Here is a 12,151-nt window from a genome sequence, read left to right on the forward strand (position 1 = left end):
CCATCTTTGGTATTCATAGTGCTCTCAGGCTAGTCACTTACTCTCAGTAAGTAATTTTCTTCCTCCTCCTCTCTACCCTTCATCCCCTTCCCCAGCTGATTTGTCAGTTTTTTGTTTTCTGTCTATCTGTTAAATATCCATCATGCCAGTTCACTATTTCCAGATCTGAAGAAATGAGTCTGCCCCATGAAAGCACGTCACCTAATAAATTATTTTGTTAGTCTTCAGAGTGCTACAAGACTGCTTTTTTTATTTTGTGAAGCTGTGACATGGCTCCCTGTACACACTTTTACGTTGCACTATACTATTGTACAGCAGTCTTGATGTGATGTGGCCTTTGGGACCACCATCTTTGAGTCGGCCACACATTGACTCTGACCCCTCCTCCTGGGCTTGGCTTGTGAATCACCTAACTTGTGAATAGATATGAGCAATACATCTGAAAGAACAAACAGTTACAGAAGTGAGTAACCATTTTTTCATTTTAAGTTAGAGAACACAGAAAAAGAAAGTAGGTGAAGTAAAAGTGATGATGTGTAATATTCGTGTATGCTAAAAGAGAATCAGCATGATGTTGGGCAGCAAACATCATAAGTAGTGCCTTTTTTGTAAAAAAGAGAAGCCGGTACTCAGCCTGCTCCCCTCCACCCCCGCATCCCAGCCAGTCCTAAGGCTGTGAGTGCCGAGGTGCCGGTACTCAGTACTGGCAAGTACAAGCACAAAAAAACTTATTGATCATAAGTGAACTAGGGAAACGTGCTCTAAGTAAAATTGCTGTAAGGTGGGTGTCAAACTGGTTGAAAGACGCTGGTACAGTGTCAAACCTGAAGTCTTTCTTGGGTCCAGTACAATTCAGAAGAGTCTCAAGAAGTTATTTAGTCCAGTCCCCTGTCCCAAGGAAGGACTAAATAAACCTCATAGGCTGTTTGTGATTGCTGTTTGTTCAATCTGTTCCCCAAACCTCCAGTGTTGGGGATTCTACAGTCTCCCCTAAAAACTTATTCCGGAACTCATGCACCTTTATAGTTAGACCTTCTTAATATTTATCCTAAATCACTCTTGCTGAAGATTAACGCCATTACTTCCTGTTTTGTCTTCAATGGGCATGGAGAACAATTAATTACCCTCTTCTTTATAACAGACTGTAATGCATAGCAACACTGTTCTCAGGTCCCCCTTCAGTCTTCTCTTCTCAATAATAAGCATGGCCAAATTTTCTAAAACTTTCATAATTTTTGTTGGTCATCTCTGGAATTTCTCCAATCGTTGCAGATCTTTCCAAAAGTGTGGTAGTAGAATTAGACACAATACTCCAGCTGAGGCCTCATCAGTACTAAGTAGAACAAGAGAGTCACCTCCAGTGTCTTACATACAACAATCTTGTTCTTATTACAGATGTAAAATCCCCTTTAATTGGTTAAACCAGTTAAACACTGGGCTGAACCATTTCACTGACTAAACAGGTTGGGAAAGAAGTGGTCCCCCTGCCACAGACATATGCTGCTCCAACATGGCTAGAGCAAATCTAAGGAAACATTCCCTCAGGGATGCTTTCTCCATCAAATGGGGAGCTCCCCTACTCTTTGTGTTTCCTTCCCTTCCGCTGATCCATAAGCTTCTCATCAAGGTCAGATGGACCGGGCTCACCTGATCCTACTAGTCCTTAGACAGACTTGGTATCCTTACCTTTGCAGACTGTCTGTAGTGGATTTACATCCCTTTCCTCCCTGTCACAAACCTTCTTTCTCAGGACTTTACCCATACACTCATCCTGATCTGCTCAGACTGCATTTCCATGTGTGGCTCCTTGGCTCCAGGATGATGAAATCGCATGTTCTGAGGGGGTGAAACAGGTTTTGGTTAACGGCAGATGAGAGTCCACTTGCAAGTCTTATCTCTTCAATTGGACAAGGTTGTCCCGGTGTCTGGGCACAGATGACGCTATGCCTCCTGAGGCATCATGTGAGCCAGGAGGATCAGGGAGCTTACCACACTCATGGCTGAACCTCCTTACATGGTGTTTACTAAGGATAGGGTCATGCTCTGACCTCATCCCAAGTTCCTCCCTTGACAGAAGTCTCCTCAGCTTTTCCTATCCTTCACTGAATGCTCCCGGGCCATCCTGTTTCATCTCAACAGCTTTCCAAGTGGATCTCCACCCACAAATGCACCTGTTACTCTCTTCACCAGAAAGATTCCAGGGTGCTGTCACAGCCCAGTCTACCAGGGCTGTGCCCTCCACCATCACCTTTCTCAAGAATGTATCCTTTACAGAAATATGCAAGGTAGCGATGTGGTCTTCAAACAACACCTTTGCACAGCACTAAGCTCTTTCATCTTTGATTGCTTCCTCCAGTCAAGTAGATCAAGCAGTTCTGTCGACTGTAATCATCACTCGGCTCCAGACATACCTCCAGGCAGTGACTACTGCTTTATAGTCACCCAGAGTGGAGCACCCATGGTGACACCATTCGAAGAAGAGGAAGTTACTCACCTTGTGCAGTTAATGATGGTTCTTTGAGATGTGTCCCCGTGGGTGTTCCACTTCCCTCCCTGCTTTGGAGCCTCATGCTCTATTTGCTAGGGTAGAGGAGGAACGGAGGGGCCCACAGTGCACGCATGCTAGAAAGCATGAGGAAGCGCTACTTCACATGTGTGGGAAATCACAGCTATTGAAGAATCTCCACGCAGTGGTGCAAGGATGCACCAACACCCAGAATGGAGCTCCCATGGGTGGACACGTCTCAAAGAAGCCTTGTTACTGCACAAGGTGAGTGACTTCCACTTTCTGATTGAGTATCCTTCAAATGACATTATATGCCTTTCTATGTTACTTAAAGAAATGTTTTAAACAAAAGTTAGAATTTTTCAGTCCCCCGCTCATGTTTGGATGGGCCTATTTAGCATACTTTGGCACTACAACACCATATGTGCGTAGGCTACCTTCTTTTCCTTGGTGCATACATCTTTTTGCAGATTGCTGGCTGTTTAGTTTCAGTGCTCCTGCTGTATTCTGGTAAACAACCTCTTGAAGAGTTTGGAGGGGGGCATGTGCAGTCATCAAAACCGTGAAACTGACTATGAACAAAATGCTATCAAGTGCACTAAGTAAACAAACTGAAAAAAGAGTATATTATTTTATTTAATCTCTTGCCCTTTTCTAGTATTTTAACATTACTTATAACAACAGTAGGGACAAGTATTTAGAGGGAAATGTGATTTTCAGGTTGATGTTTTCCCTTTAAGTATTGTCCACAGAGAAATTATACAATTAAAAATAATTATGATCATTAATCTTGAAACTGGTGGGTGAGATCTTCTTGGCAAACATTTGGGCTAGTTACACTAACAAATTCTGCCGACAAAATTGGTGAAATGTCCACACAAAAATGTGTTATTAAGTGAGCTTTCGTGGGACAGACCCACTTCTTCAGACCATATCCAGACCAGAACAACAGGTCTGTTCTGGTCTGGATATGGTCTGAAGAAGTGGGTCTGTCCCACGAAAGCTAACCTAATAGACTATTTTGCTAGTCTTTAAAGTGCTACTTGACTGCTTTTTGTTTTGATAGTGTATAGACTAGCACGGCTTACTCTCTGTTACAAAAATGTGCGTTGTTGACAGTTTGTTGACAAAACTCATATGTTTCACCGGCAGCATTCTGTCTCTGAGCTATGAGGCAGAATGCTGTTGTCAAAAGATTCTGTGTGGACACTCTGGGGGGCTTCTTTTGACAGACAGTGCTTCCAGAATAATGGACATCCCCGTCTGCTGTGCTTCCAGGTGCCTGTTTTGTCGAGAGAGGAGCTGGACAGTCTGGTTGGCTTTCGTGTGTGGCAGCACTCTGTCAACAGAGCACTGTAGTGTAACCTTGGAGTTTGTATCTTCTTTAGTCCATATAAATATGACACGTGAAAATAACCCGTATGACCCCAGGTATTATACCTACCTTCATACTTAGACACTGAAATACAAGTGGCCTGAACGTCAGAAGTCCTGAATCCAAGAAAAGGCCAGATTCCCAAAAGCGGTGCATCCAGAAAGTGGTACATACCATTAGTGTCTGATAGACTAGAAGATTTATATCTTTGTTGACACAAAAAGTGGTATTTTGACAAGTGACAAACTCTTTCTTACTCTGGCGTTCTTTGCTTCTTTCTGCCTCTCTTTCTCAGCCCTAAGAGTCGCCTGATCCAATTAAAGAAAGAGAAGCTGGAGTACACTCCTGGAGAGCATGAACATGGATTGTTCCCAGCCCCTATTCACGTTGGTGAGTACTTCACACATGTTTTCTATTGCTGAGAAACAAATGCCACTCCTCAGGTCAGGGGTTAAACTTTTACATTTAGTTCTGTTCTCTCTCCACTTTTCCTCTCTACTTTTTTCTGTCTTTTTCTTGGAGGGTCACTCATTTTCCCTACTTCTTAGCTGTCAGAAATCATACTCCTGCCTCTGTGCTCTGTGAAGTGTCTTCAGTTTAAGAGTAAAGACTAAGAATGTGTATTGGGCTTGCTTTTGTAGAAATGGCTCTGAATGCTTTTGTTGTTCAGATGTCTAAGGGAAGAAGATGAACAGGGACAATGTCATAATTTCAATTATTGTTTGGATTTTACTGTTTGCAAATTTTCTGTTTACATTGTCAAGATCTTAATCTAGTTTTCATGCTGTTTTATCTATCAGAAAGTAAATGTTACTCTTTAAACATTATAAAGTTTGCTTAAATGTTGTACAATAATTTTCTTTTTAACTCGGTATTACATTAGGATGGGAACCAGTAAAATAATGAATGCTTTGTTACATTTCTAAAAGAAAACACAAACATTAATAAATCCTCCACACATACTTGTATCTTTAGCCACTTTCTAGATCAGAAAAGGATAGATACAGAGAGGTTAAGTCACTTTTGCAAAGTTACACATATATTACAAATACTGTCGACAGAGACATTATATCTGAATGGGGAGAGGTATAATTCAGCCGATTAGAGAGCTCACTCTGTCAACAAACTCTCAACAGAGCACCTTAGTTCTGCAGACTCTGCAGCTATGTCTACACTGAAGCATCTGTTGACAGAAATTACTGTCAACAGGGAAACCTCGACAGTATTCTGTGAATAGAATCTACACACAGCTTCCTCTGTTGACAGAGAACTGTCAGGCTGCACTGCCCTCTGGTGCCAGAAACTGGAAAGACAGCTCTGCAAAGAGGGCTGCCTGAGCAACTAGAAATCCTCTCTGTCGACAGAAGTGTCTTGCACACGCTTTCATCGACAGTGTTCTGTCCAGAGATTGTTATGCTCAAATTTTGAGGGATAATGCTGTCGAGGAAAATGCAGAGTTCTGTCAAGAGAATGTTTTAAGTGTGTGGATGTTCCCTGAGTTATTGACAAAAATCTGTAGTATAGACCCAGCCTGCAAGTTCTGTTGACAGAAGGTGCCTATGTAGATATGGCCATTGAAATGCACCTTTGGTGCAGAGACTAAATGACTTAAGTGATGGATAGGTCTTGTGATGACTTTCACAAAGGTGATTTTTACTCATAATGTGCTAGTGATAGCATTATGATTAACACTCATCACGTTCTTGGCTCTTAGTCAGACACTCAGTTATTTTGCTAGTCTTTAAAGTGCTGCTTTACTGCTTTTTTGTTTTGATCAGTTGAATAGGCTATACTGCTTCAGATTACAGGTTGAACCTCTCTTATCCGGCACCCTCGGGACCTGACTGGTTCCAGTTGCCAGACAATGGAAGGTTAATATTTTCTAGCACATTATCAACATTTGCACTGCTTACTGACTCTTAGAAGACATTTAGGGGTAAATTACAGCTAAATAACAGCACAGAACACTGAGAGCCAGGATTGGTGGCTGGAAACAAACTTTATGGGAACCATTGGACTCTTGGCCACACCCATCATAAATGGTCATCCGGCTAACTGAAATCATGCTGGATTATGCATGACAATTCCGTATTAGTGAGATTCAACCTTTAGTTTGACACAGAACTTCCAGACTGAGGACTTTGATAAACAGGTTACTTCCTGGTATAATATCAACCAGTCTAAAATGGTTTTGAACACAGTTGTCTAGAGTACTGAGCAGAGCACATGGGTGCAAACTTCCTGTGTTCTGTTGGCTTGCATGGCAGCATTATCCTGGGAAAAGAGGTTTGTAGAGAACTCTGCTTCGGTTAGACGGAATGTTTGTGCCACCAAAAATGTTTGTGTCGTCAGAATGTCTCCTTTAGCCAACCCCTTGTGAAATGTGTTGTGAGTTAGCTTATTTCATGAAACAGCAACTGAAGGATGACAGAATTGCACGTGGAAATCAGTAATTATGAACTTTTAAGAATTCAAATTTCAGAATTAAAGCTATTAATTTAAATTCCAAGAAATCTGTAAACTTTTTCAATAAGTTCCTCCTTTTTGTAATCATTCCTATGGCTTTGTCTCACAGTTCAGCTGCCTCCCAAGAGGCTGGGGTTTAGTATGCAATGCAACGATTCTGTTCCCTTTTTTCCACAAAAAGCTAGGACCTCTTATTTGTTTGTACCAGGAGATACAAACAAAGCTCTGCAATAAAGATAAGGCAGCTTTAATTATTCTGTATTGAGTAGCTGGAGAGTGGTTAAATTACAGAATAGTGTTACAAGGTTTAATTCTCTGCTAGATAACTTTACTAGTGCCTGCTTATTGAGGGCTAGAGAACATTCCATATTCTCCAGGCTCAGTGCCAGGGCTCTTGAAAGAACTTTTTATTTCACTCAGTGAGATCATAGAAGTGAAAGCAAAGTCCCAGCAGAGTTAGTTGTTTCCTGGAACCTGTGAAGGGTAAATAAAGCTTTGAAAATAAAAACCTATTTAAGAGTAAATTGTAAGGAAAATATTACAGTTGTTAATTTCTGGTTTTCTCACTGTTGGAAGTATGCATTTCAATCTAAATTAAAAAAATAAAAATTACTGCTAGAGGAATGTGCAGGGCCATGCTTAGACCCAGGAGAGCCAGGATGTTTTAGCATTAGGCTAACAGTTCATAGAATCATAGAACTGGAAGGTTGAGGGGGCCATCTAGTTCAGTCCCCTGCACTCATACCAGGGCCAAGTCTTATCTAGACCATTCCTGATAGGTGTTTGCCTGACCTGCTCTTACAACACAAGACAACATTTTAATCAAACCCTCATACTTTTAATAGCCGGGTCCTTAATGGCAGAAACTCTGTGTACATCAAGTAATTGAACTACTGTTCAAGCATTTTTCAATATCATGTTCCCCTGAAACATTATTAGGAATGGTCTTATCACATCAGTGCTTAACATTTAAGCTGGTGTCAGTACCAGTTCATAGAAACCAATTATTGAAAGTCATTTTCAACACTGTTTCATATTGCTAGGATGTAATGGACTTAAGAGTCAGTACATTAGATCCTAATGGAGTCTCCTAACCCCTCTGGTCTATTGTATAAAGTAGGGTTGTGGAAAACTTTTGTATATAGTTTTGTGGATCAGAGAATTTTACTGCGTCATACTGAGAAAAAATCCAGGATAATCCCACCATTTGGAAACCAAGATCTCATGGGTGGGGAGGAGACTCACCCTCTATCCAATACATAGTCTGGGGAAAGGAAGTTCTAAAGAGCAAATGCCAGGAGGAAGACCTGACCTAAAAAGCACAACTGGAAATTGTTAGTGGAAAGGATCTGTTACTGCACTATTGGTCGCCAGGAGCCCACTGTACATACTTTCCTAGTAATAACCCTGAAGACGTTACAATGTGAAAAATATTGCAAAACTAGAGTATCCGCCTTCTAGGGGAAGATAGATTTTTGAAAATTAAAAGGAGAGTGTTTTTTATATCTGTGAAAGTACTTTAGGCTCTCCAGTTGTTAACTTTACTGTGACCCCTTCTGTGAGAACTTCCACAGAGTTCCTGGCATTGTCAGGAATTTAGCGGCAGACATCAGAGTTTCAGGATTTCCTGAAGGCCACTTATCAAAATACAGTTTAAGATCCATCTTAAAGCAAAGTGTCTTTGCCCTTTCTCCTTCACCAGCAAGTCAAATTTCATCTCTCTCGTATCAAAACAAAAAAGCAGTCAAGCAGCACTTTAAAGACTAACAAAATAATTTATTAGATGAGCTTTCTTGGAACAGACCCACTTCTTCAGACCATAGCCATACCAGAACAGACCTTGGGCTATTGTGTGAAGAAGTGGGTCTGTCCCACGAAAGCTCACCTAATAAATTATTTTTTTAGTCTTTAAAGTGCTACTTGACTGCTTTTTTGTTTTGATAATATGTAGATTAGCACGGCTCCCTCTCTGTTACTGTATCTCTCTATGTTAACCATCTTGAGGCCAGTGGAAACGATTTGTTACTGCACTGTTGGGTCACAAGTACTTCACTGTACAGAATGTCTCTAATAACAACATTGAGGAAATTACAATGTGAAAAGAACTCATTCAGTACCCAGAAGAATAAACTTAGTTTTGACTAGAGGAAAGCCAACAACAACAGCATGTTGTGGTCCTTTAGGAGGGTTCTTTACTGACATGTTTCCTGTGTTGCCACCAATAAACAAAATGTTCTTCAAGGATATTCTGCCCTTTACTATTTTCAGAGACCGAGGGGTGCTGTCAGAATTTGGACTGTGTGCCATTTGTTGTCCTCTTTCCTCATGAGTATATGTGAATGAGCGTGTGACATACAAACCATTTTGTTTCAGGGAAGTATCTAAGACAAAAGAGAATCGACTTCCAGCTGCCGTACGACATCCTCTGGCAGTGGAAACACAATCAGGTAACAAGGCAAAAATGTTAGATTGCATTTAGAAATGATAGAAAGACAGTAGGGTTCTTACACCACAGCTACAATTTAATGTTCTGAATATTGGTAAATTGGTAAATCAGATTGATGTTAACGACTGAGAACAAATAATTTGCGTATATATTTAATCTAGACCATTTCCATTTTTCCCTTCTGTGCATAATAACAGCAAACCACTGAATTTCTAAAAAAGCCCATCTTTAATTTTGCTATGGACTTTTATTTTGGAAGCCAGCCTTCTTTTTGTAAGGATCTTGTTTTAGACATGCCTCAGGAGAATTCAGATGTACTGCCAAAAGCACTGAGAAATGTCAGGCCTTATTTTTCTTGGCTCAGTCCCAGCAGAGTGGAATTTATTTTTCACTTGCAAGCTGAAATTTTCATACTGAGGGGATTGGAGAGAGAGTTTAAGTGCTGCACGCTTTAAAGATCTTTAATAAGAATTTAAGATTAAATATAGGGATTTCAATTCTTTTTCTGAACTAAGAAGTCTTCACTAGAGATTTAATACAGGCAGTGTAAATCCATCCACAGCTCTACAGCAAGAAATGAGCTCTAGGAAATGTAACTTAGCCACGTAAGTGAGCTAAACAAGTTCGTAACGTAGTATGTCTCCAGCTGTTCATCAGAATGCTACCAAAGTCTAATCTTAAAATAGTGAAAGCTGTTGACATTCTAGTTGGAGGGAGTTCCTGGTTTTGACATTGATTACTGACATCTATCAATATCTTAGTTATATTATTATATTGCATAGTTAAAAAATGTATACACTCCTTAGGCACCTAATATCTAAACACTTACAGAATCATTTTGTTAGATGATGTCTGAGATGTTCATTGAAAAGGGCTACTATTGCAGTACACATAGAAAATGAATTGCAATTATTCTTTTAAAACACAATTAAAAAGATGCAATTAATATTACTTTATAATAAATTATTATCTGAAATCTAGTTCAATAATAGCTTACATAGTAAATGTGTAACAGTGGGAACTCCCTTTCATCTCCTGTCCTCTCCTCATATATATATATAGCAAATTATTCTGACAAAAGGATCTGTGTTTCCCTTGATTCCAGACCAAAGTCCTTGGGTTTGAGTTCTGATTTTCCCCTCCTTCCCACTGTACTGTGTATTGACATACTGCACTGCCACTAGAGCATTAGTGATTTTAAATACGTATTTTTCTCTACAAGGCTGAGGGGAATATTACTACCCCAAAAAGCATTCTATCTTCATGAAACTTCTGTTTGTTTGACCACAGCAAGCAGGAAAAGCCAATGTGGAGGAGTATACCCAAGTTGAAAATTGTTGTTCAGTGAGATCTCTAAACTTAGGTATTTTTTATTCAGCTACATTTTTAATTTCTCCTTTGATGTGCACACACAGAGAAATAACCTGAGCTGCTACGGAGAAACCTTTATGTGCAAATATTATCTGGTAATTTACATGAACATATACGGTACATTTGAACAGATCACATCCTTCATTTTCCTGACATTTCTAAATGGCAACAGTAGTACTGCAATAAATTAAGAACTTTTTTTTCTTCTTTTTAGTTGTACAAAAAGCCAGATGTGCCACTTTATAAAAAGATCCGTTCTAGTAAGTAACTTTGTTGATGATGATGATGATGATGATATTAAGAGTGACATTGTACATGTGACTTACACCAAGAAGTGTAAGTATGGAACTTTGACATGACTTCCACTTTTCCACCTCCCTCTCTTCCACAAAAGACTGGCCATCTGCCTTCTTCTCAGCTTTCTGTCATTGGGATGAAAACATTTCAAATAGTATTGTTTTAATCTGGAAGAAAATATTTCTTTTCCTTTTTTCCTTTTCCAGATGTCTATGTAGATGTTAAGCCTCTTTCTGGCTACGAGGCCACCACCTGCAATTGTAAGAAACCAGATGATAGCAATGGAAAAGGCTGTTTAGATGACTGTCTTAACAGGTAGGAAATATGCTGACTAAGCAGACCAAGACAATTCTCCTGAACAAACTAATCCCCATAAACTGGTACTATTTAAAAATTAAAGTGATGTACTCTGCATATGATCAGAAGTTCACGAGTCTGCAACAGCACTGCAGGCCCAGGGAGAGGTAAGAGAGAGGTGTAGCTCTGCACGCCTGAAAGGGCAGAGCCAAGGGCCAAAGGGGTGAGGGGTAGGGCATTCAGCCCTCCATGTTGCTGCCCTCCACTCCCACATACACACAATCACGTGCAGCAGGACCACTATGGTAATTCAAAGGGGTCTCTAGCCCTGGCTGCCACCATTGCTATTTTAGCAGCAACAGCCAGAGATCCAGCCCCCTAGAAACACCAGGCCTGGGGGCAACTTCCCTCTTTGCCCTTCCCCCACTTCATCGGTTGTCTGCCAATCTGAAATGATCCCAGCACAACAAAGTATAGATACAGATGCATACAGCATAGTTTCCATTACTGGCTACCACTGTAATAGTAAGAGAGCATGCTATTTCCCTCCCCTCCTCAGCAGGAGAGCAGCCTAGTGGGATGTATTTGATGCTTTCAAATACCTGTTTTACTCCATGGACAACAGTAGAAGCCATGTTTTGAAGTTTTCTTTTGAAGAACTTTAGTTTGAGCACGGGAAGGAATCTCTGTTGTTCTGAGGTCAGATCTATGTTCAGAAAAGAGCAGTTGCTGATGGAGCTGGAAAGGGAGGGTAATGAAGAAAGAACAGGAATCCCATGAGGAGGAGATACACAGAATGCAGTCATCATCACAAAGAGAAGAGACAGGAAGAAAGTAAGAACAGAGACACATTATAGGGATTTTGGATTCTATCTATGACTACCAAAACAGTTCTCTGCAGGGAAAAGCATGACATTTCTTCAATCTTAGGGACTAGTAATCAAATAACATCCCAGGCTGCGTCTACACCACAAGATAAAATCAATATATAATCAATTTGAAAACTTAATCTCACCATCTTTTCTCCATGTCCCCATTGCCCTGTGCAAATTTGATACCATGAGCACTGCATTGTGGGTACCTATCCCACAGTGCCTTAGCCCTGGTTGCTTGTGGGTGTTTCATGTTGGAATCCCAGAATTCCAAGCACTATCCCAGAATTCACTGTCACTAATCACGTGGAAAAAGAACTGGAGATCATGCCATTTCCTGCTGCAGCATTCCAGCGCAAGCGTGGATCCATGAAAGCTCCAACTCATAGCACAGATTGTTTCAGCAACCCCGGTGTCTGTCACACAATTTGTCCTTCAATTCCAAAGCTCAGTGATGCCTGGGTATCCTGCTGCTGATGATGATGATGAGGAGGAGGAGGATGGTTTGGAACAGCAACTGT

General features: G+C 40.6%; 1 protein-coding gene across 6 annotated transcripts in view; it reads left to right on the top strand.

Moving 5' to 3' along the window:
- Positions 1–12,151, top strand: part of ASH1L (ASH1 like histone lysine methyltransferase) — a 258,896-nt gene that overhangs the window by 183,105 nt on the left and 63,640 nt on the right. For all 6 annotated transcript variants that reach the window (XR_012642903.1, XM_074981321.1, XM_074981326.1 and 3 more), the window contains 4 exons: positions 4,177–4,271; positions 8,721–8,794; positions 10,379–10,424; positions 10,668–10,776. Coding sequence is in view for 5 of the 6 variants with exons in the window: in XM_074981321.1 (XP_074837422.1) it covers positions 4,177–4,271; positions 8,721–8,794; positions 10,379–10,424; positions 10,668–10,776 (324 nt within the window). In the remaining variant the exon portion in view is untranslated. The remainder of the gene's footprint in view (positions 1–4,176; positions 4,272–8,720; positions 8,795–10,378; positions 10,425–10,667; positions 10,777–12,151) is intronic.

Source organism: Carettochelys insculpta, chromosome 30, assembly GCF_033958435.1.
Source record: "Carettochelys insculpta isolate YL-2023 chromosome 30, ASM3395843v1, whole genome shotgun sequence".
NCBI classification, from domain to species: domain Eukaryota; kingdom Metazoa; phylum Chordata; order Testudines; family Carettochelyidae; genus Carettochelys; species Carettochelys insculpta.